At 41.3% G+C, this 23,096-nt stretch overlaps 1 protein-coding gene across 1 annotated transcript in view; it reads left to right on the top strand.

Annotated features, from left to right (window-relative positions):
* si:dkey-112m2.1 (transmembrane protein 132C) overlaps positions 1–23,096 on the top strand; it is a 230,693-nt gene that overhangs the window by 145,584 nt on the left and 62,013 nt on the right. Inside the window, exon 5 of the mRNA XM_050053566.1 lies at positions 20,339–20,528. Coding sequence (XP_049909523.1) covers positions 20,339–20,528 — 190 coding nt within the window. The remainder of the gene's footprint in view (positions 1–20,338; positions 20,529–23,096) is intronic.

A 23,096-nucleotide genomic window follows, 5' to 3' on the forward strand; every position in this document is an offset into this window, starting at 1 on the left:
AGGGCTGACACAGAGAGACAGACAACCATTCATGCTCACATTCACACCTACGGACAATTTAGAGTCACCAATTAACCTGCATGTCTTTGGACTGTGGGAGGAAGCTGGAGTACCCAGAGAAAACCCACGCTGACAAAGGGAGAGAACATGCAGACTCCACACAAAAGGGCTCCCTCACTCTGGGATTTGAGCCGCCTACCCTAGGTTCGAATCAGGAACCTAGGTAAAGTGGCGACAATGCTAGCAACTGTACCACAGTGCTGCCCTATAGGCTACACATTTCACCGGCATTTAAAACACAATTTGGTATTTAAAAAAAGTGATTAACAATTTCAAATGGCTCTTGTAAAAGACGCAATATTTTTTCGGACTTTGTTTGACCTTATATTTTAAATTGTGCTCAGTGTTTTCTTACTTTTAGTCTGGTCGACTAGTCTGAGTCAGGGGAATTAGTCCTTACCAACATCCTTAACATTCATAATCAATTTATCATGATTTTTTTAAAAAAAAGTTAGTCATTTGCAGGTTTGCGACAAGACAAAACTGTTTCAGAATGTCACGGAGAAAAGTTGCAGCGGTGTGAACTGTCCGATCTGAGCTCGGCTCAAGCCGACTGATGGGATCACCTGCAACTCCGCTGGTCAAATCAGCGGTGGCTGGTTTTAGAGCGTAAAGCACGTCACTTTTTTCACTTGTCTCTAGTTGCAGAGCTAATAGAGTGAGGCTGATGTGAGGACTCGCACTAAATTGGAAACAAGAAAAAATGACCCGCACATTTTTTTCTTGGGTCATTTTAACTTTAAAGGTAAATGCTATTCGGCTTAGGTATATTCAGTTCATTTGCAAAGTATAATTTAGAATTCAGAGTTCATTTCTGTGTGTGTGTGTGTGTGTGTGTGAGTGTGTAGGTGAGAAGCAGAGACAGAGACTAACACCTCGGAGAGTTGTTTGCTCAACTGTTGTGTTTAACACCAGATGGAGAGAAATGTAAGGGACGGCAAAATAGGGACCTGTGCGCCTCTCCCTCTCTCATCAAATCCCTCTCTCGTCCAGTTGGGTGAGGAGGAGACGCTTCTGTTTACTTGACAGATTAATGAGCCGAGGGAGCAGAAGTAAGGGTTCAGGTCAGCGAGGGGTCACAGTGGGGCCAGCATTCTTATTAACCCTGTCCAGATACACCAATCTAATAAACTGAACCAGGGAGCAGTTTGTTTGTTTATTTAGGTTTGTGTTGGGGTGTGTGCACATACATGCTGGATTCTAGCCTGTCTTTTTTATATTCATTTGTACCTGAGCGTGTGAGAGAAGGAGGCAGAGAGGCATACTTGCAGATATACAAATCAAGCAGGTGTCACAGATGAGACGCCATTGGTTCAAGGTACTGACAAAGCCTACACATAAAAGCCTGCTTCGCATCCTGAAAACATAAACAAGATTCTGGTGCATTTTAATGAGCAATTCAAACAAAGCTCAACAGTCCACTAGTTGGTGACATTTTGAAAAACATGCACCGAAAGTTCATTGAATCATGTCAAAGATGTACAAAAAAAATATCTTCAACTGAGGGAAATTAATGCTGCTGTCATACTGACTTACTCTGTCAGAAACAAATAAAAGCAAGTGTTGGATTTAACAGAAGTCTAACGATGACCCATAAGCATCATACAATAACCCACAATACAAGAATACAAGGACTGAAACAGCCTTACTCGAATGAAACAAAAATGGAGAACTCATTAGAACTAGAGTAGCAAAGAAAGGCTGGACAAAGAGGCAGCTAAAAAAATCTGAGGAACAAAATCCTACAGCTGCTACCAAATAAATTAATTAATTAATAAGTTTCAATATAATTTACTGAATACAAAAGGCTCTTTTAAACCAGAACTCTTGTGGTATGTCAAGAACAATAACAGCATTTACATTTTTAGATTTTACTAATTTGGTTTTTGCATTTTTTTTCAAGAAATATCCAGTTTTCAGAGACCCATAGATCAGGTTTTTTCCTCCCCGTACACCACTGTTTATTTTAACCTGCAGTCAGAGGCCCTCATTTATCAATCTATCTTACAAACCAGTGCAGATCCGAGCGTAGAAATCACCTCACAATGGCGTTCATGTGTGATTTTTAAAACGTTCTTATCTTGCTAATCACAGCATAGTAATGATCGGGTGTTGATAAATGTGGCCCCCTACCCCAAATATATTCTCGATTTATTGGCCTCACGACATGAAGAGACATAATACAGCCAGGAAGAGAAAGTTCTCTAGGCTAGAAATGGAAACACTGACGTCGCAGGTCCATTTAACCCAATTGGTTATTGGAAAGAAATCACTGCTGCGGTCAACAGCGTTGCAGTAGACAGTCAAACCTAAGGTTGGTAGATTTAATTTATACATTTATATATTTTAATTTATGTACCAACCTATGACCTATAGGCATCAATAATATTAGTCTATATATTATTTAATACTGATATTGTTATATTGATAACAATGAAATGAGTTTCCTCCGTGGGGTGGCTGAGCTCAGCCTTAGACGTAGAGTAAGGAGTTTGGACATCCAGAGGGAGCTCGGAGTAGAGCTGCTGCTCCAGTGTGTCGAAAGAGGTCAGTTGAGGTGGTTCGGGCATCTGATCAGGATGCCTCCTGGGCGCCTCCTGTTAGAGGTGTTCTGGGCACGTCCAACTGGTAGGAGGCCCCGGGGCAGACCCAGAACACACTGGAGGGATTACGTATCTTGGAACGCCTTGGAGTCCCCCAGGAGGAGCTGGAGAGCGTGGCTTGGGAGAGGGATGTCTGGAATACTTTGCTCAGCTTGCTGCCTCGGCAAGCAGCAGTAGCATCGGATAAGGGGTTGAAAATGGCTGGATGGATATTGTTATAATATTGATATAAGCTGACAATCGACCCAGACTGAGGAGCATATGGATGGGCGTAGTGAGTCTGTTTCCATTTCGGCCATAACAGGTGGTTGAGGAGACACAGATGTGTGTCCGATCTGGACATGGGTAAAAAAATTAATCACTGAGGCTACTAGTATTTAAATAATTACACAGTTGCAGGGTTGATTTATTTCTTTTTAATGATATTTTAATGATATATAAATATTCTTAGCTTTGTAAGTAGGGGTTCATCTTTCGGTCAGCCTGGAGCCAGTTCCACAGAGCGAGGCAACTGCCAGCTGTGATAAAAAGCACACAGCCACATTGCGACTATATATTTTTAAGGTGATTCATTTGTGGCTGCAAATACTTAGAGGTCAGTCAGAATACAGTCTAAAAGCAATTCTCCAACTCTGCAAATGATCGCTGACTCAAATGTGTGTACATGTGCCGAAACCTGACGCGAGATTTGATAGTAGCCGCTGCTCACACCTGCATTGATAGATGCTGAGCTTTGCGTGGCAACGACTGTACACCCAGTTTTGTGTGGTACGTGTGAGGGCCTAAACAAGGTCTGATATACCTCATGTTTTCCAGGCAGTTAAAGACGCAGCATGTGTACTGCCCCTAATTTCCAGGGCTGGTACCTGCAGTTATTCCACAGGCTAGTTAATAACATGTCTGGCAGGAAATCCANCAACTCAAACCATTGTGTTGCCCCGCCCAAAATATATCATTTAATAATTACATTAATATTGTAAACATGCGGGCGACTAGTCGACTAATAGCCCTAAATGACGACTGTTGTTTGACTAAGATTTCTTAGTTGGGGGCAGCGCTAGTCCATTTCCAGTATACCCACCTATCAGCCAAAAAGCCATTGGAATATATCAGAGTACACATACTTCCTCTTTGGTAACCTACTACCACTACACCAGTGTACTGCCACTCAACAATAATGAGAATGAGAGCTCCTTAGAGAAATACTCCCCACAGCCACTTCATTTACATGACAGCCAGAGGGCTCATTACATTACCATGTAACTAGGAATGATTTATTAACACTCATCATTGTGTTGTCATATTGCCTATCATACAGGCTCATAAATTCCCCCCACATTGACACTTCAGTGTAGTGTGTCTTAGCCATTTGTTTAGGGTGTAGGGTACCACTCACTGCATCATGCAAGTTCAAAGACAGAAAATCATCATTTTGGTCGGACCCTTGGTTGAGCTGAGTCAATCAAACATCTACCAAATCTCCTGAATGTGATAGGTCGAGAGACCTGTCAATAAGAGCAAACAAATCCCCAAACATGCTCCATTTTGAGCAATTATTGTAGACGATAATTATTGCTCCAACTTTAACCCAGCTGAGGTCACACTTTGACCCCTGAGCTAGAAGCCATAAGACGATCTGCATCTCCTACCATTCAGTCATGGCTGTTGCCACCTCCTCTTTTAGTCAGTGTTTCACCTTTGCACCTCCCGATTAATTTTGTTAAAACATCCACACTTGCTAATGCAGAATAAATGAGGAGTGGCAAGACAATCTAAAATAGCAAACACTGTAGTCTGTAATTGAGAATGATCCAAAAGTCCAATGTCAGAGATTACACTGACTTTCAAAATGCAGAAGAAGGACTTTCAGAGGAGCATATTAGTCAAACACTTCATACTCCTTGTCGCTAACACTTAGCTGAGGTCATCTGTCTTCAGGCTGACAGGCTTCACAGACCAATGCTGTACTGTATTGTCTTGCTAAAAGTCAAGAATATACAGGAAACAGCTCCTTTAGGCCGCCCACACAGGACCAGTGGTAAAACCACTTTGTGCCGGCTGTGTGATTATTTTCCCATATAAAGAGAGGTTGCGCCAAACTAGGCAGAAGTGCTACCCTTGGCATGGTGCAACGCTTGAAATTGCCATGGAGCACTGCGCTCAAAGTTCAAATTGGTTTGCCTTGTTTGCCTCTGACCTTTCAAAGCACAACCAATGAGATAACAGCTGTATGTGAGGGGGCCAGAAGCAATTAGCAACACATGGAAGCAGGGGAGTCACTGAGTGATAGAAGAACACAACATTAAAACATATTGATCTTGCCAGGAAAAATAATGCAAAGCGAAATTTCCGCAGTCAAATGGGGCTACCAGATTTCTGAATAGGCATATAGTTTACAAACTAAGCTAAATGTAACTGGTGGACTCTAGTGTTGTCTGTGTTATGTTGACATGAAGAGGCCTAGACCGTGGATATCTTTGGAGACGATCTCAGTTTACTCCTGACAGCAAGAGGTAAAAACAAAATCCTCCGTCAATTACGCCCATATAAACTCAAGCCCCTCTCCCATTGAGTACAACAGCAAAATGGCGGCCATGTTACATTCAATTCAGTACAAAAAACACAGAAAACATACCTGACAACAAGAGGTAAAAACAAATATAACTCAAGCCCCTTCACACATTAAGTGCACAGGAATATGTTAGCATATTATACAATAAGTTTAGGCTGAAAAATGAACTTACAAAGATAACTTAACAGCACCAAAACACGGATATTACTATAGCCCTTTTTAAACAGGAATTGTGCAAATTTGCAGGAAAGCCCAATCAGTCTTTTTTCAGCATTGGCAGTATAAAAACAAAATCGGTGAGTGCAGCAAAATGCTGCCTACCTACTTTTGTTTATACAGAATGCGCCTTTTTCGGGGCANCACCGCCAGTGGGTCGCACGTGCGGCGTCATCAACAGCTCCTCCCACAAGTCATCAATAGCCCCTCCCGTGATGGAAGGCCACCTCGTTCTGTTTAAACCAAAAAGGTTCCGCCAATATGACTACCCTACGAGGCGGAAAATTGGGCACCTCGGATCAACTCGGCAATCCGGCTCTGTGTGTCTAAACGCTCACAGCTTGCCGGCAAAATGGCCCAACATTCGCCGAAAATCTGGCAGTATAAAAGGGGCTAATAAGGGCAATGTTGCTTACCTCTTCCATGGAGTACAACAGCAAAAGGAGAGAAGAAAGGCAGGAGCCAGCCCTTTGTAGATAGGGTACCCCCAAAGGTGAACGTAGGGGTACAGAAAGAAGAGTATCAAACGTTCTACATATTGACTACGGAGGCCTAAGCATTTTGAGTAATAACACTGAAGTAAAATTTTGTGTAACTGTAATACAGCAATGAACTCTGTAATATTACAAACCTATATTTATTTGACGTTGTTACACATATTACTGCTGTATAATTGACCGTTTTTGTTGCCGAGATGACGTACAGCATACCTGCAATGCGCTTTTCTCCTGCATCTTCTGCATGCTCCCTTTGAGGTGAGCAAATATCTTATCCTGTGAAGGCAGCTTTAGTCTGATATGATCAAAATAAAAACACAGCTCTAATTTATTCCCTTGAACCTGTCATCATTAGTGGAAATGAAAATGGACATGAGGTAAAATATTTTTGCAATTCATTTAAACGCTCTGTTTGGCCTCCTTTGTGCAGATGTTACAACCAAATATATCAACTGAAGTTCCTATTAGAGCAGAGGAGGAGAGACAAGTGAAATGGGGAGGGCAGGGGTGATTACACGGTAAATTTCCTCTGCTCCCACAACATTGTGGCACATTGAGAGACAGATTGACTCAAAGAAAGTAAAAAAAAAAAGAAAGAAAGGGGGATGAATGAAGCGAGGGTAGTGGTAAGCCAGTCAGCTCAAACAGAGATGAAAAGATCGAAATATAAAAGAAAAACTCCAGCAAGTGTGATCAAATAGATACCTCAGGCCGCAGCACACGAAGCCTAAAATCATGCACATCGTGAAATTCAACAAAAGCAGGCAGCAACTGAGAGGCAAATAATGAAAAGGACAACTTGATCTAATCCCTTGTCATCTTTGTGTATGTGTGCGAGTATCAAGGAAAAAGAAGAAGTGTCATTTCTGGTGGAGAGTTTAAACTCCAAGGGGGGAGATTAGCCAGTCACACTGAGTTGATCTTATTGTCCAGGATAAGAGGATGAGCACCATAGCCCTCTGGAGAATTTTACTAACACTCCTACAGCTCACAGAAATCAATAAGGGGATAGAAGATGGTGTTTATACTCTGATTGATTGTGTTGTATTGTATTCACCGTCTGAAGCGTGGCTCGTAACCACCAGCTGGTCCTTGAGAGCGGTTTAGTGGCCAACACTTAAAACGGTGACAGTGGTACTGGGTGGCTCTCAAAGCAGGCATCTGATAGGTTCTCAAGCACCTCAACTGTCAAGGAATTTGCTCATTTGAGATATTATATATCCACAGAGACTGGAGGAAAAACAAATTTTCACTCACCTCCGCAAATTCTTTAATCTCACACTACAGCGTGGCTGACTCAGAGGTAAAAGTAAACACTTATGTTCAAAGGGTTTACAGAGGCTGCATTTATTTCTGTTCTCAGAGGTTAAAGGCAGTTTTCTCTGTTTCAAACTAGCTGTGGTAATCCCTGTTTGCAATTTAGAATCAGTGTTATTTTAAATATATGCACACCTTAATAGCACATCAGGGACACCATATGAGGGATACGTTTTTAATCACTGTAACTGTGAACATTTTGTCAACATGCCTGCCTCCTACAACATCTTTCATACACTACTGATGTGTTATGGTCTATACATTTAAAGGGAACCACAACATCCACATGTATTATGTTCATTGGCAATGTGTTGTTGTTTTTTTATAGCCACAGGTGAACAGGATGGATAGTTAGGCATATAAATCAGAAATCTGTGTCCTGTTCGTTAGCCTAATAGAAGCTACTATAACTCTTGATGACTGAAAAAAACAGCTTTTGGTCAATACTGAGAAAGGCAAGCATCCCATTTTGAAATCAGCATAAACTTTTCACTCATTAATGACGACCATCTCTCTCTAGCCTAACAGCTCTGTGACATCTGTATCGTTCATAACGTGCAGATGTTAGGCAGGTTTAAGATTTACCATGTTTACCATATCAGGGTGCTTTCACACCTGCCCTGTTTGGTTTGGTTCAATCGAACTCAACTTCATTCGTGCGGTTCGTTTGGGCAGGTGTGAGCACAGCAATCGCACTCGGGTGTGCACCAAAACAACCGGACTGAGACCTTCTTGAAGAGGTGGTCTCGGTCCGGTTACAAACGAACTCTGGTGCGGTTCGTTTGTGGTGAGAACGTGTTCCGACCTCGATCTGAACCAACTGCAGTGGCATGACACATTGTTTGGGTTACACATGAGCATGTTACAGTCCTGGAGGATTATTAATGTGCTCCTCCTCCTGTACTGCCTTAATATGCACATTCAGCACATCCAATGCATCAAAACATTGTTTTCTAGTTGGAGCTGCGCCTCGTTTTCAAACCGTATGGTTTGACTAAAATGAACAATGACAGCAATATAGTCCACGATGAGCAGCGCTGAAATCAGCCTGCATAGTTGTCCCTCCATTGTGACATTAGAAAGTGTCACATTTATCTTGCAAGTGTACTCTTCTTCAACGCTTTGTTTACTTCCTGGATTTTTCCCGCATGGAAATTCTGACCAATCAAGAGCAGCTTTCTCTCACAAGACATTTTATCTGGTCGGCTTGTAAATGCTGCCGTGAGAACACGAACAAACTCTAGGCAATTATTCAACTTTGTGACACAATTAGTCCCTGATTCAGACCAAAGCAAAACAACTCTAGGTCTGAAAGCACCCTGAGTTTAGTGTTTTAGCATGCTAACATTTGCTAATTAGCACTAAACAGTTTCATGAGTGTATCATTAGTTTTGCCAGTATTTGCTCATAAACCAAAGTTCTGGAGAAATAGATCATTTGACTTGATGATGACAGTAAGGAGGATAAGTTATGGGATCGCCAAGGTTTTCACAGTTCACCCTGAGGTGAACATGCAGCATGTACCAGTCCATCCGGCCAAGTCAAATTTTAGATAATTTACAAAATAAGTGAAAACTTTGATCTGCTGGTGGTGAGGTGGCGTTTGTGGTTTCAGTTTCAGACACAGTTTCTTGCTGAAGTTGCAAAGCCTGTGTGTTTTATACTGAGACGTACTCACACGAGCAACAGGTCTTGCTCATTCTTTCACTTCCTGGCTGATAAAAAGGCCACATCAGGTAAGATAATGTTACCTCGGTGTGTGGAACACTGTTAATTTAGCTAATATGGCAACCAGCAATTGTGCTAAATGCAGTTTCACACAAAACTTAATGGTACGACAACAAACTCCAACTTTCTTGACTTGCAATATTAACTTTTAAATTGACAACCATCATATGTGTAATTCATGGCACAATTCAAATGGGATCAAAAATTATTTGTTCAGAAATAAGGTCCCCGGCGGACAGTGGATGGGGAAGAATATATTTATGAGGCAGGGTTGTTTGTGAAATGCATCAGTGTTTGATGGTTAAGGTCTTTGCCATTTCTGTTTGAGGTTTACATTTTGAGGAGACAGTTGAAACACTCCCTTGATGTCTTTTTTATTTATTTATTTATTTGCTGAGATCAATTCACATGCATTTTCAGGCACCCTGTTGCTATGCGATAAGCAGTGAATTTCAGAAATACTAACAGAAAGAAATAGGCACTCTTTAAACTACTTTTGAGTAAACTGCTGTTGGGACACTGTGTAAATACTAATTTGATGTGATGGTGTTGGTCACATGGTTAAGACAAAAACAGAAGCACTGACGTCACCTTTCTGACCACGACCTGGCTTCAACCCTTGAAAGATGAGTTCACCGAGGAGTTTTGCACGATGTTAACATCTCCAATTTTCTGGGAGATGTCTGTGATTTTTTCTCAGCCACTTTTTTCTTTTTAAGGCTCTGATTGGCTTTTGCTGCAACAGTGCAGAGTGGCGACGCTGCCTTTTGATTGGCTGATGCATGGAGCCACATCTGTTTCATGCAGGAAGCCCGAATCCTCTCATTTCACACACCGTTTGAGAGGAATATAGGAAAAATATGGCACAGGGAAAGAAAGAAAATAGACCAGTAGGCAGTGTAGAGAGGCAAGATGCAGCAGCAACAGAGAAAAAAAAGCAGAAGGGGGTTATTTCAGAAAATATTGAAGAAGAGACAGACCAAAAAGGCAATTTGGGAGAAGAACTGCAATATTTCTCTTTCGGTTTTTTCGCCCTCTGCAACCCCCGCTCCGTTCGCACTCTGCGGGCCCACTGTGAGAGCAAACTAATCTGTACTGACAGGGACAGGGCTGACGTCGTGGGTTTGATAGATCCTGGGGGAAATCTCCAGCATACATAAATTGGTTATTTTACGTTTCATCTGCCTCTTGACATGGTTTCATTTTATGATCTCTTTCATTATCTGTCTGTCATGTGTCAATGTTTATCACCCCATAAACACATCCATTCCACACAGATGAAACAGGCATCACTGGATGGAGAGCCACCAGTTCCCCCCTAGACAGCACAAGGTTAGGATTACAGTGTGAGTGTTTTATGAGCGCCGCACGTGTATTTCTAACAACTGTGACGCGGCTCGCTGAGCTGTCTTTGGGGAAGAATTTTGCTCGTTTCAGTCGTTTCATGATGAATAAGTCATGATTACTCACATACAGTTTTGAGCTATTCTTTTTGTTTTATCCTGTGCCGTCGCTCTCCCCGTCACCCTTTCCTGCTTCATCAACCCTCCCAAGCCTCACAGGGCCTCCAATGGCCCTGCTGAATGAATAACTCACCCATAACAACCTTCTCCAAACTATGGCGTTCAGTTGCTTCGCAGGTCTGCTGCTCACCAGTGCGTTAGAGGGGGAGAGTCAGGAGCAAGTTCTGCTAGTTTCAATAGGATCTCATTAGTATCATCTGGGAGACGAGACAGATATTAGACCTGCGATAGTGAAACTCATTAGAGGGGAGCCTGGTCTCCCTTGGGATGCACACACACACACACACACACACACAAAATATGGTTTCCGCTACACCAGATCCTAATTTATTAATCATAATATTCTAATGACCCCCAACTACATCAGACTAAATGACCTCATTACGCACACACTCGCTTAGCTCCTGAGGAACTACAGTCGTCAGAGGTAGTCTCCACTATTAATGTGCACTGACCTTTATAACCACAGTAATAAGCAGTAAGTAAGCAGCAGATGGAGCTCATGTTGACACCAGGTTTTATTCACTGGAGATATTATCCGATTTCCCGTGAGGTCCTCAAACCAATTAGAATCAAAATGTATTTGTTTGAGAGACATCGGACCCCAAATGTGGAAAACACTCAGCCGCACAGCTGGAGGGGAAGTGAACTAGGAATAATTAAAACAGCTGCAAAAGCAAATCCTCCGTGTCACTATGTACAGGGCACTCAGAGAGCGGGAAAGAACAGTAATTACATCTTACCAAAACATCTTCACCACACAATGAGAGTTCCATTAGAAGAATAGTTCAACAAGTTTTGGAAGTACGCTTATTCACTTTCATGCCGAGAGTAAAAAAAGATCAATACTAGACTGGAAGCGAGGGGAAACAGCCGCTCTGGCTCTTTGCAGTGTTCAAAAATACTGAAAATACAAAATCATCCCTAAAGATCGATAATTAACTCCTCATATCTTGTCTAATTTACACAGAAGCAGGAAGGTTAAAAAAAAAGCTGCAGTTTCACAATGGAACTATTTCTCTCCTGGCACAGTGACTTCCTAGCGTCATGTGGTCACCATGATGTTGCCAGGCAACCAGTGGAGAATCCAGGAAGTCACTGCAGAAGTAAAACTTATCATTTTCACATTTCTTTTTATGCATGCGCATTTCCCAAACTACTTCATGTAATCTAATGTTGCTGTTGCTGAGTTAAGTTTGGAATAAAACTTTATAAGCAAGGCTGTGAACTCTTTATGTCCTTGAGAAAAGCTTATGAGGTCTAATCACACTTAGAAGTTTAACTTTTAAATTAAAACATGAGTAAATAACCAACAGAAAGTAGTGCTCAGTTTCCCGAGATTTTATTTTTTTGGCCCTTAAACTTTGCCTTAATAAAATGTGCATGGGACCAAACATCCCCCCAAATTTCCAAGAAATTCCCTAAGACACAGCCCAGTCGCCAGAAGAAAATATTGGCAATATATGTTTCTGCAAACCACAAATGCATTACATTATATTGCATACGCATGCGTAAGTGACAAAGTGACAAAGCACTGTGATTTTGCTGTGTTTCCACCCAGGATTGTGCCACCAAATCAGGGCATTTTAAGCCAAAGCACGATCTTTTCTAGGGGCTGGAATCACCAGAGGATCCATGATATAATATTATCACGATACTTAAGTCACAATACAATATTATTGCAATTTTAAATGTGTTGCGATATGCTGAGTATTGCGCTAAAATGATTTGCGATTTATTACCTTTTTTCAACTGTAAGTTATGTCTCCAAAGAAAAACTGTCAACATCTGTTTTATCTATTAAAATAAAGTTTTCAGTTCATCTCACTTCAGCCATTCTTTTTTGTGGCAAAATGTATCTAGTGCACTGAATAAGCAATTGATTTCATTTTTCTAGCAGGCAACCTTAAGTTTAATTTGGGTATTTGTCACATTAATCATTTATATGATAAAAAAATCGATACTTGTGTGACGATACGATATTGCACAAAATTATCATGATTCTATGCAGCATTGATTTTTTCCCCACCCCTAACCTTTTCCAAAAGCATAACCAAGAGGTTTTTGTGCCTAAACCTCACCACACGATAATCACAGTGCTGCTGAAATGTAAGAAAAGTTTGAATGTATCTGCTACATGATAATGTACAATTTTAATGTATCAGTGGTTTACAGAAACATACAATGCTAACATTTTTGTCTGGCGATTGGGTTGTGAGATATACCAGATGAAGAGCTACCACCTGAAGCATTGTTATGAAAAAACGTACACAGTGTAAGATATTATACTTTTTTGGATTTAAAAAAGTAGTTTTGGCCATTAGTGAAGATATCAAAGCAGGAGATGGATCTTTATGTGATGGCAGATGGCCAGCAGGAGCTGCTCATCCCTCCCACCGTCACATCGCCACACCTACTTTGTTGAATTACTGCTGGTCTCGCATGTCAGGATTCAATTATGGCCGAGGCAACGGTGCATACTGTTGTCCATACAATTACTCCATCTGTTTACGTTATTCTGTTGCCAGCCAGTCTACACCAAGAAGTCTACTCGCTAAAGGCAAAAAGTAGTGCTGAAACAGTTCAATCAACAGAAAGTGGAACCATTTCAAAATCATTTTTCAGGCTAAAATGCCAAACATTTGCACATCCCAACTTTTCACACGTGGATTTGCTGCTTTACTCTGTTTTATATCACTGTAAAATGAGTATCTGTGAATTTTGGGCTGTTTTTTGGATAAAATAAGCTACTGAAAGACATTACCTTGGTTCTAGGAAACAGTGATGGGCATTTTACAGACAAAACAAGTAATCAAAATAAAATCCAAGCTGATAATGACAAAAAAAGGTATTTTAAGGCTTAAAACCATTTTGGTTTGCGAGTAATAACAGCCTTTCATGTTGAAACAACAAATGCATCTGGTGAAAAATATCAAGCTTGCTCCTGGCAGACCTCAACAGTCAGCGGCCAATATTATATCTGGAGATAGATTGATAGTAATAAAGAGTGAGTTATACAAAATATAAAACTGTTTTCAGTCAGTGCATGCAATCACTGGTACGGATCTTAACACATCTTTCTTGGAATGCACATTCACGCAGATGTCCTCCTCTCTTGTTCGTCTGACCCACAGTCAACATACACACCGAGCACTGTGTGTGTGCAAGCTCACAAACACAAACATCTCATCCTCAGCACATCAAACAAACTGTCATTGGCGGGAAAATCCAATAGAGAAATGTGACCACACAAAACGCGTCATGGGCACATTTCCCCCCCCCCCGTCCAGTGAGTTTACGTACAGCATGTCCACACGCTGGCTGAGAAAACAAGTTGTTGGCTGTGCAGGAAATCCCATTGTCTCCTGGCTCCTATAATTGACAAAAATATATCCACTTTTACCTGAATGGAGCCGTTTGAGGTATTAGTGCATACAAACACATACAGTACAGACACACGCCGTCTCACTCCCTCTGCCTCTATTGTTGGACTCGCTGTCGATTCTCGCTGTTGAAATAGATTCAGGTCTTTGATGTATCATTGTTGTCAGTGCTAACCAAATCACTGCTGTGCATGAAAGGAACCCCCTCGGGTCTCCGAAAGAGACAGCAGACTTTTTCTTTCTCTACCTTTTCTCAGAGCCAGATACCCACCGAGGTGTTAAGAGTGAAAAGACGAAAACATGGCTGCATGTTTAACAGGGCTTTTGTGTTGCTTAGCTCCACTTTTATTTTCCTGTTTTTGAACAAAAGGAATTTCATTCTTGTCTTTTTTTTTTCCCTCCGCTGTTATGCCACTTCCTCCCGCTCAGAGCCCCCTTTGTTACTACAAGGGCGTGTTTGAAATCTATCTTACAGAATTGAAAGTGTGCGTGCATTTTCCTCTGAGTGGATTCTTTTACCTTGTTCTGTTTGTGCTCTCACACCCCGACAATGGAGACGCCTCAAAAGCCTCCTCAAAATGACACGACCGATTTTCCACCTCATTTCCCCACAACAAACCTGCTTTGATACCGGGGCATTGTCACTGTTCGCTTTTGTAGTGGCACAGTGGCTTCTGTGATCCCGGTAGACATTTTGCTTCCACTGTAGCCCTTTTAACCCCTGTTTCCGCTCTGCGTTTTGTCTCCGTCTCTGCGTCCACTTCAGGCCGGGAGAAGTGATAGTTGCCAGCGAGTGTACTGAATTGTATGGTAATCTCGCCGGGAAAAGGGCACACAGTGCAGTTATGTCTCTAATGAGACATGGAGGAAGTAGGCTGACCTCTCCGACCGGTGGGCTGCATACATTCATCATCACTAACACACACTGGTTGGAAGGGTGAGGTTGAGCGATCTGCCCTCTATTGGTGGCAACGTAACACTGCAGGTGAGCCAGGGGATTAAGTTAAAAACTGCGGGAGGAAAGGACATGAAAAAGACACAATAATAAAGACAACAGAAAAAGACAGATTGAATGGGGAGTGAAGGGGAGTTGTATTGTCGTGTTCAGCACTAAAGCCCTGATTGTTTGCAGCTTCATTGTAAAGCACGACTGTCTGCTGCAGATAATTGATTTGGCTGTAATTGTACACCATAAGCGTAAACCACATAATCTCTGCAGTCACTACCCCTGAGCCCAGCATGTTGTCAGGCAGCAGAGGACACCCCACTGTGGCTCTGGAGCACTCTGAATTTCTTTCTGAGAAAGAAACTGAAAAGGAAAAAGAGTGTGACGGACCGACTGGAGCTCCTGCATGTAACTGACACACACAGTGTACAGCCATACACCTGAAAGTAACATATAACATTACATATAAGTAACATATAACAGCCTAGTTTGGGTTGTGCGAGATGTTTGCTCCCAGCAGTTCTTCCTCTTTTGCTTTTGATGTTTAACTTTGATGAAAAGGAAATGGATTTCAAAGAGGAAAAAGTAGCCTAGAAATGTAGTGAACGGCACCCCGCATGAAAACATGATTTAAAAAGTGCAAAAATAACATTTCCCATGTAAACGTTATTTCGTGTTTTTCTTGGTTATGTCATCACAGCTAATTTTGCAAGAATATTTGGCAATGCTTTTCATTTTGTATATTTAATAAATCCCTCAGCAGGTTTTGGACTGGGGTATTTCTACAGCCAAAAATATCTTTTCCTGTAATTTTATACTCATTTAGACATTAAAGCTAAGCGGGGACTGTTGTGGAAAGATGGGGTGCAGAGGCAGGGTGATGACAGTGTGGAAGAAATGTCTATTCAAGCATCTTCTGCAGAAAGACGGATGTGATGTCTAAATTTTATATTGACTGGCCAGTTAAGATTAAAAGATGAGACTACAGGCCCTTTGGATCAGAGTCCATTAGTACATGAGGTCGCAGAGGTAGATTATGAGTTTTATCCTGGTGTATACATACTTGAAAATCCTCACCCCACTGACCACATTGTAAAACCCCTTGCAAATTGGATTCAGACATATATTATGATTGGTAAACAGATGATAATAAGAAAGTGGGAAACTGTAGAAGGCCCATTATTTCAAGAATAGATCTCAGGAATGGGCAAGGTGGCAGCTTTTGAGAGAATATTTTATAGCCTAATAAATGAGGTAGGAACATATAATAATAAATGAGGAATGTTTCTGTGGTTCCACTCACTACAGGGGGGCAGCATAAGTACCAGGCTCATAGTCTCGCTCACCAGACCTTTCTCAAGAAAAGAAAGGTCTGGCTGCGCCGACTCTCACTTTAAGATTGGAGAAAAAAACGCCCCGGCTTTATTTCTTTCTTCCAACCAATCACAATCGTTCTGGGCGGTGCCACAGCAACAGTGAAACAGGTTTTGGTGTAACACGCCCACAAAAATATCGCCTACAGGACGTGAACCATGGCAGAAAAATGGCTACATCCCCGCAAGATCAAACACCGCAAAAGTTAGTAAAGGACGCGTTGAAAACTGCTACACAACCGGAGGTGGTAGGGCGGGACTTCAGCGGGTGGCTCGTTCCGCCCAATGAGAGGCTGATCTATGCAGCGAACTTCCACCCACTCAGACTGCCAGGCTCATAACATACATGGTGTGTGTATATTCATATGTCTGTTACAAAATGTTATGTGTAGTTGTAAACATTCAGAGACATGTTGGTTGTGCGTGCAGCTCTTGTTGATAGTGTGATGAGTGTAGGAGGGTGGATGTGGAGGAAGGAAATATCTATATGAACACTAATACATGGACACTATGTTGACACGTATCTGTTAAGGACTGTGAGTGGACATTTAACAGTGGTATGATTGGACTCTGACAAGTTTACTTACATGTCATGTTGGTACAATGGTTTTTATCATTATGGTTTATTGGTCTCTATTTTGTCTACTGGCATAGGTCAATACTTTCCGATTTTATTTTTTTTATTTATTTATTTTTTTCCTGCCTGGTGTTTTCCTGTGATTTTTTTTTCTTTTTGGAGGTGGTTTGGTGTTGTTGAAAACTGGAAACTGAATAAACCTAAGTCATGAAGATCAGAAGATGAGTAGATGAGTCTGGCATTATGTAATACTTTTCTTACAGTCAACACATTCTATTAAAGTCAACCCTGTAAAGTCGAGGATGCCGACCATGAACCTGAGCATTCCCAGTTTAAATCCAACTGGGGACCCATCAAAAGACCAAAAGCAATAATATGTTAGAGAGCCTGCCTCTCAACACTTTCCAACATCATGATTCAGCCTTTGGTGCTCAGCCCCGTGTTCCTACTGAAGATGAAAATCTTTAAAAACAGGTGACAAAGGAGCGTCGGTAGCGTAGTGGATGGTGCCAGCGACCCATGTACAGAGGCGATGCCTCGCTGCAGCGGTCGCAGGTTCAACTCCAGCTTGCAACCCTTTGCTGAATGTCAACCCCCACTCTCTCTCTCTCTCTCTCTCTCAACCCATTTCAATCTGTCCTCTCCATTAAAGGCAAAAAGTCCAAAAAAATAATCTTCAAAATAAGGCTTTGTAATTACCTTCAGCAGCTCGGCACTGTATTTTTTACAGGAGTAAATATTGAGTTGTTGGGGACTATTTTCAGCCGTGGATTAATACACATGTGGTGCTTTATTGAGTATTTAAGGCAGCGGGATGATGCACTTGGCATCTGAACATGAACTACGGTGCCTCCAGTGTTTATCAGAGTGATAAAACAGCTTGCACAGTGCAATGGTGTAATGTACTTGTGTTTTTTGATTGTTTTTTGACAATGGCGCAAAATGACAGATGAAGCTATGTGTTATATTTACAATAAAAATAATAATCTTAATTGATAAACAGAGTCAGAGCTTTGCATGTCAATAATTAAAACAGACAAGACATGAAAACAACAACTTATAAAATAACTGATAAAAGCACTTAAGTATTTAAAAACTAAGAAAAAAGACAGTATACGAGGGGGGACTGAAAAGTTTGGAGCCTAGCCCAGAAAATGGGCAGCTAGGCAAGCCATATGATTTTTTTTTTTTTAATAATCTACCACCTTTCCTTATTATCATAACCATGTTCATGTTTCCGACTCTTTTTGTTTTATTTTTGCGGATTCTTGAAGTGAATAGTGGTCAGTATCGCGCTGTGATCAAATATCTTCATCTCAAAAGAATGTCACCATCTAAAATCCACCATGATATGCTCAATATTTCACGACAATGCCTCCTCATATGCTATACAGTCAAACGCTGGGTACAAGAATTCAAGCATGTTGAAGATGGCACTGAAAGCACTGAAACATCTGTATCTCGTTTTGTTTCCTTGAGGTTCAAAACTTTTCAGTCAGCCTTCAATAAACTTAAAACTCAAGTAAAATCAGGAAAGGCTCTCAGATAAAAATATGTTTCAAGAAGGGACTTAAAAGGGACCACTGACTGCCGACCTGATTTCCTCAGGCAGACTATTCCAGAGCCTCGGTGCCCTGACAGCAAACGTTCTTTAGTCCCTGTTAGTTTTCAGCCAGGCCTCTGGAACCTGAGGGTCTCAAAGTACTTCCTGGCGTGAACGGTACTAAGAGGTTGGAGATATAGCTGGGTGAGCGACCATGAGGAGCCTTGAAATTAATCAGTAAAATCGTAAAATCTAGTGTGAGCCAGCCAGTGTAAAGAGGCTAAAACTAGAGTGATGTGATCACATCTCTTGGTTGGTTAGGTGTATTTCTTGATGGAAGGAACTGTTATGAATGTGTGAAGTCACGATATAATACGATATAATAAAAAAAAGAAATAGAAAAACACCACCAACTGTGATGTACTACACCTCAACTCACCTGTATAATTCCTCTGTGTTCAAACAGAATTATGTCTCAACAGCGCTCACTGTGTGGCCAGATGCGCACCGATATTCACCTCCTAGCGCCCTGAGCCAAAGCTTCTCAGTGGCATTTGGAAACATATTTAGTATAATTCAGAACATTACCCACTGAAACAGAAAAGCTTTTCCGCCTGACCCAGAATTGCTATTCAAGCTGTTTTCATCCACTCTGATTTTCAGCTTCCCAAACTGTTCTCCCTTATACTTTTCTACCAGAGTGGGTCCTTAAATCTGCACTTTGAAGTGAGACTGGTGTCTGAAGTGTGAACACATAAGAGGGAGTTGGGGGAGTTTTAAATACAAGCTTGGCCAAAATATGTTCAAGGAAAACCTTGGATCTCACCCCCAACACCCCCCTTCCTCATGCTCACTTTGGGCTCTCTCCAGGCTTGTTTTAATTGTGTGACGACCAAACAGCAAACACTCTGCTCAGAACAGAAATAAAAAGGGTATACATTAAAAAGAACTTCATAGCAAAGCCTGAGACACATCTATTTCCTCTTTGAATTGCCTTTAACTTTTGTCTCTAAAGCCATCTTAAGAAGTGGCGTTACAAAACATGAATGTTTGCCTATGTGAGCCATTTCCAGATCCCCGAGTGCGAATTGTATTTTTCATGACAGCATGCATATCTGCGCGGAGCTGTTGGAAAAGGTGTTGCATCGAGTTTTGACTGTCAGAAAGAACACCTGAGGGAGAGGCAGCAGCTTGATCAAACCTAGCGCTGAGCAAATCAAATAAGTTTGGAGGATTTTATTTCGCATTCATTGTTTTTTCTGCTTTGTTTGCATCTCCATCAGCTGAGAGAAAATTATTTGCTTGGCCCTGGCAATCTCTGCAAGAGAAGCTCCATATTGCAACAGGAAAAAAATAAATTGCTTTTTTTTTTTTTTTTTTTGCCAACATCATGGTTCTGTGCGGATGTGAGAATGAATTTCAATTGCGCCGCGATTAGTTTCATATCAGATTGTGAGATGAGGGATACGTTGCTTAAAAAATAGCATATCCCTATGCAACATCTGCAAGAGCGTCCTCTACATATATTATATCTGTTACATGTTTGCTGATTAAAAGGTACAATTAATTCTCAGCGTCTGTTTTTCAGTATTTTTCACTCCTGTTAATGGACAGTAAAGACTGGTTTCCCGTCTACTTTACTTCTCTCTTTTCACCTTATTTAACATATTTCTTCCTCCCTGTTTCTGCTGCTATTTTTTCTTCACCCTATTTTAATTTCCTCATGTCTCTTTCCCTTCATTCGTAGTCCCCCTGTCTTCCTTTGTTGTACTTTCCTGTTGTTTTCACATTACTCCATGGTTTTATTTTTGCATTTCCTTTCTTTATCTCATCTATTTTCCCGCTACCCTCTCATCCCTTCTGACTCTCACCTTGTTTCTGTCGTTATCCTTTCGGTTTGTGTCTTTGGGATTGCCACCTATCTCTCTCTGCCTCCCCTGCCCTGCGCTTTTATCTAAATCTGCTCCTGACACACATCTTTTCCGTCTCTCCTCTCGCAGGGTGGAGGGAGCAGGCTACCAGCGTGTGCTGCAGGTGGACCTGGAGGTGAACGGGCTGATGGTGACTCAGGGGGGGAGGGAGGTGACGTGGCAGGTGGAATATCCGCTCACCCGCACCCTGACCAGTGAGGTGCCGACACTCATCCGCCTGGCACCGCAGGACCTAGGTGGCATCGTGCCACTGGCGATGGTGAGCAGTGGGTGGTTGAGCTGTGGGAGTTGGAAGCTTGTGTGTGTGTGTGTGTGTGTGTGTGTGTGTGTGTGTCTGTGTGTGTGTGTCTGTGTGTGTGTGTGTGCGCGGACATTGTGCACCTGCAAATGTTGAAAATCACTCACTGAGTTATTGTGAAATTTGTATTGATGGAGGTTAAGGCAGGACTGCACCACGACCAGAGTACGTTGCTCTGATTGGCTGGACAGCGTGTGTATTTTCCAAATACTTGGCAGGTTTGACATCATCCGTCTAAATCAACATGCAGAAGCAATATGAATATTGCACCAGTGGTCCATCTGTTCAAAGTCGAACATAACAACCTGTCTGGGTCAACCAGAGACCAATTTAAACTGGCCCAATGGAAAACATACTCAAACCATACAAGCACACATTTTATTAAAAAGAAGACACCTTATCTGAGAAAGACCCAAGGACAGTCGGAGTTGGTCCTACTAGAGTCAAGAAGATAATTAGACCTTGTCACATAAATGTCATTTTCCAGCACCTCAAGGTTCACGCTCTCCATCTCACCTCAAAAATCACATTGTCCTCCTGAGATGATTATGTCACATCACGTGATCAAAGCAGATAGCGAGTGTCTGCTCAGGCCCTCAGGTGTTAGATATCGACACACAGACCTGAGACCTGGCAGTGGACGAAGAAGTATTCAGATCTTACACTTACAGTTCTAATACCACACTGTAAAAACACTCATGTAAAAGTAAAAGTCATGCATTAAAAATGTAACTTAAAAGGTATACTTTAGTATAGTATAGTGAGAAATGCCTTCACAATCATGCTGACCCCCAAAGCAACACCAGCACAATTCTTCTTTGTCCAACCAAAAGTCACTTAAAATAAATTACAGTTGTTAAACTACTTTGGGAGAAGCAGAATCCTCATATTTAAGAAGCTAGACCCATGAAATTTTGGGTGTTTTTGCATGAAATGACTTGTTGTACAATACTTGAATAAATGTATATATACAGTGGTTACATTCCACAGCTGGACCTGCAGGAACACAACCCAACCCAACTAACCTGATTAGACTAAACATAGTTTGGGTCGTGTCTTGGAAACTGGTAACCAAGTGTGCCTGTTAAGTATTTGGTATTCTTCATCCCTTTGGCTCCATTTAAGCACAATGGTTTTTGAAATAATGACTATTAAAGTGCTGGCTTTCGTGTTCAGCGCTTTACAACCCAGCTGGCACACGACCAATCTTCAACACTGAAATGTGGTTGAAATTATGTCTGTGGTTGTTTCAGCATTAAAACATTGAAACAATGTTTAATTCTGATGGTTGTAAAAAGGTTAACAAAATTCTTATAAATCCTCATTGAAACTTCAGAAAGAACTGCTTCAACATTTATGAAACAACATTGCAAAATCAATGTTGATTCATCTTTTAAAATCAAATCATAACTCAACAGGACTCAACCATGGTGTATAACATTGATTAAACAGTGAATAAAAATTAGAATGCCAACGGGGGAGTGTTTACTCACATTTACTCCCAAAAACAGCTGTGTGCAAACTAGAAAAATCATTTGAAAGCACAGAGTGCAAGAAAATTACATCGTACTGTGGTCTTTTTCCCCATCGCTGCTAATCGTTCAAAAACTGGAAGGCCCACAAGCCGTAAGTAAAAAGTAAAAGTCCTGCATTCAAAATGTATCAGCATCAGTAAAACTACTCATTATAAAGAATGACACACTTCAAATTAATAAATGTTATTAGATTAGAATTATTACTACACCGACATTCATTTGTTCATCACCTTAATGTTGCAGCTGGTAAAGGCGGTACTGATGTTAATTATTTGATATATTGCTGGGCAGTTTCATCCATGGTAATATATCTGAATTTATTAGTCAAAATCTGCAAAGTAACTCAAGCTGTTACATAAGTGTTAACAGTACAAGATTTGCCTCTGAGATGTAGATTAGAAGTATAAAATAGCATGAAATGAAAATTCTTAAGTAAAGTACAAGAACTTCAAAGAGTACTTGAGTATATCTAATTACTTCCATTTCACTGCTGGGGTCTAGATACAATACTGTCATAGTCCACTTGTTTTCAAATCCTTATTGCACACATGGAGAAAGAGCTCACACACGCACACACGCACGCACGCACACACACACACACACACGTGCAGTATAAATATACACCCTGTTCTTATTCCCAGGTTATAAAATACTGATGCTCTTATCCATCCGTCGGCGTCTCACAGCATCAAACAGGGCACTGTTTAGTGTAGCTTTGTGACACACAGCTGAAACACATTGTAACATGTAGTTAATTTTGTGAAATGGTCAGGTTTGGTTTAGGCAATAATACTGCTTGGTTAGATTTGGTTACGTAACAAGTGACTGACATCAGTGCAGTTATTCAAACAGTTATTCTGAAACAACACTGATTTTTGGTTTCACAAGTGACACAAACAGCGGTCTCCTAGGTGAAAGTCCCCTCCTTCCCAACCTACATAGACTGTCTTGCTCTTTTTACTTCATCAGTTACTCTCAGCATGCCATGGATGAG

The sequence above is a fragment of the Epinephelus moara genome, chromosome 9 (genome assembly GCF_006386435.1).
Source record: "Epinephelus moara isolate mb chromosome 9, YSFRI_EMoa_1.0, whole genome shotgun sequence".
Classification (NCBI taxonomy): domain Eukaryota; kingdom Metazoa; phylum Chordata; class Actinopteri; order Perciformes; family Serranidae; genus Epinephelus; species Epinephelus moara.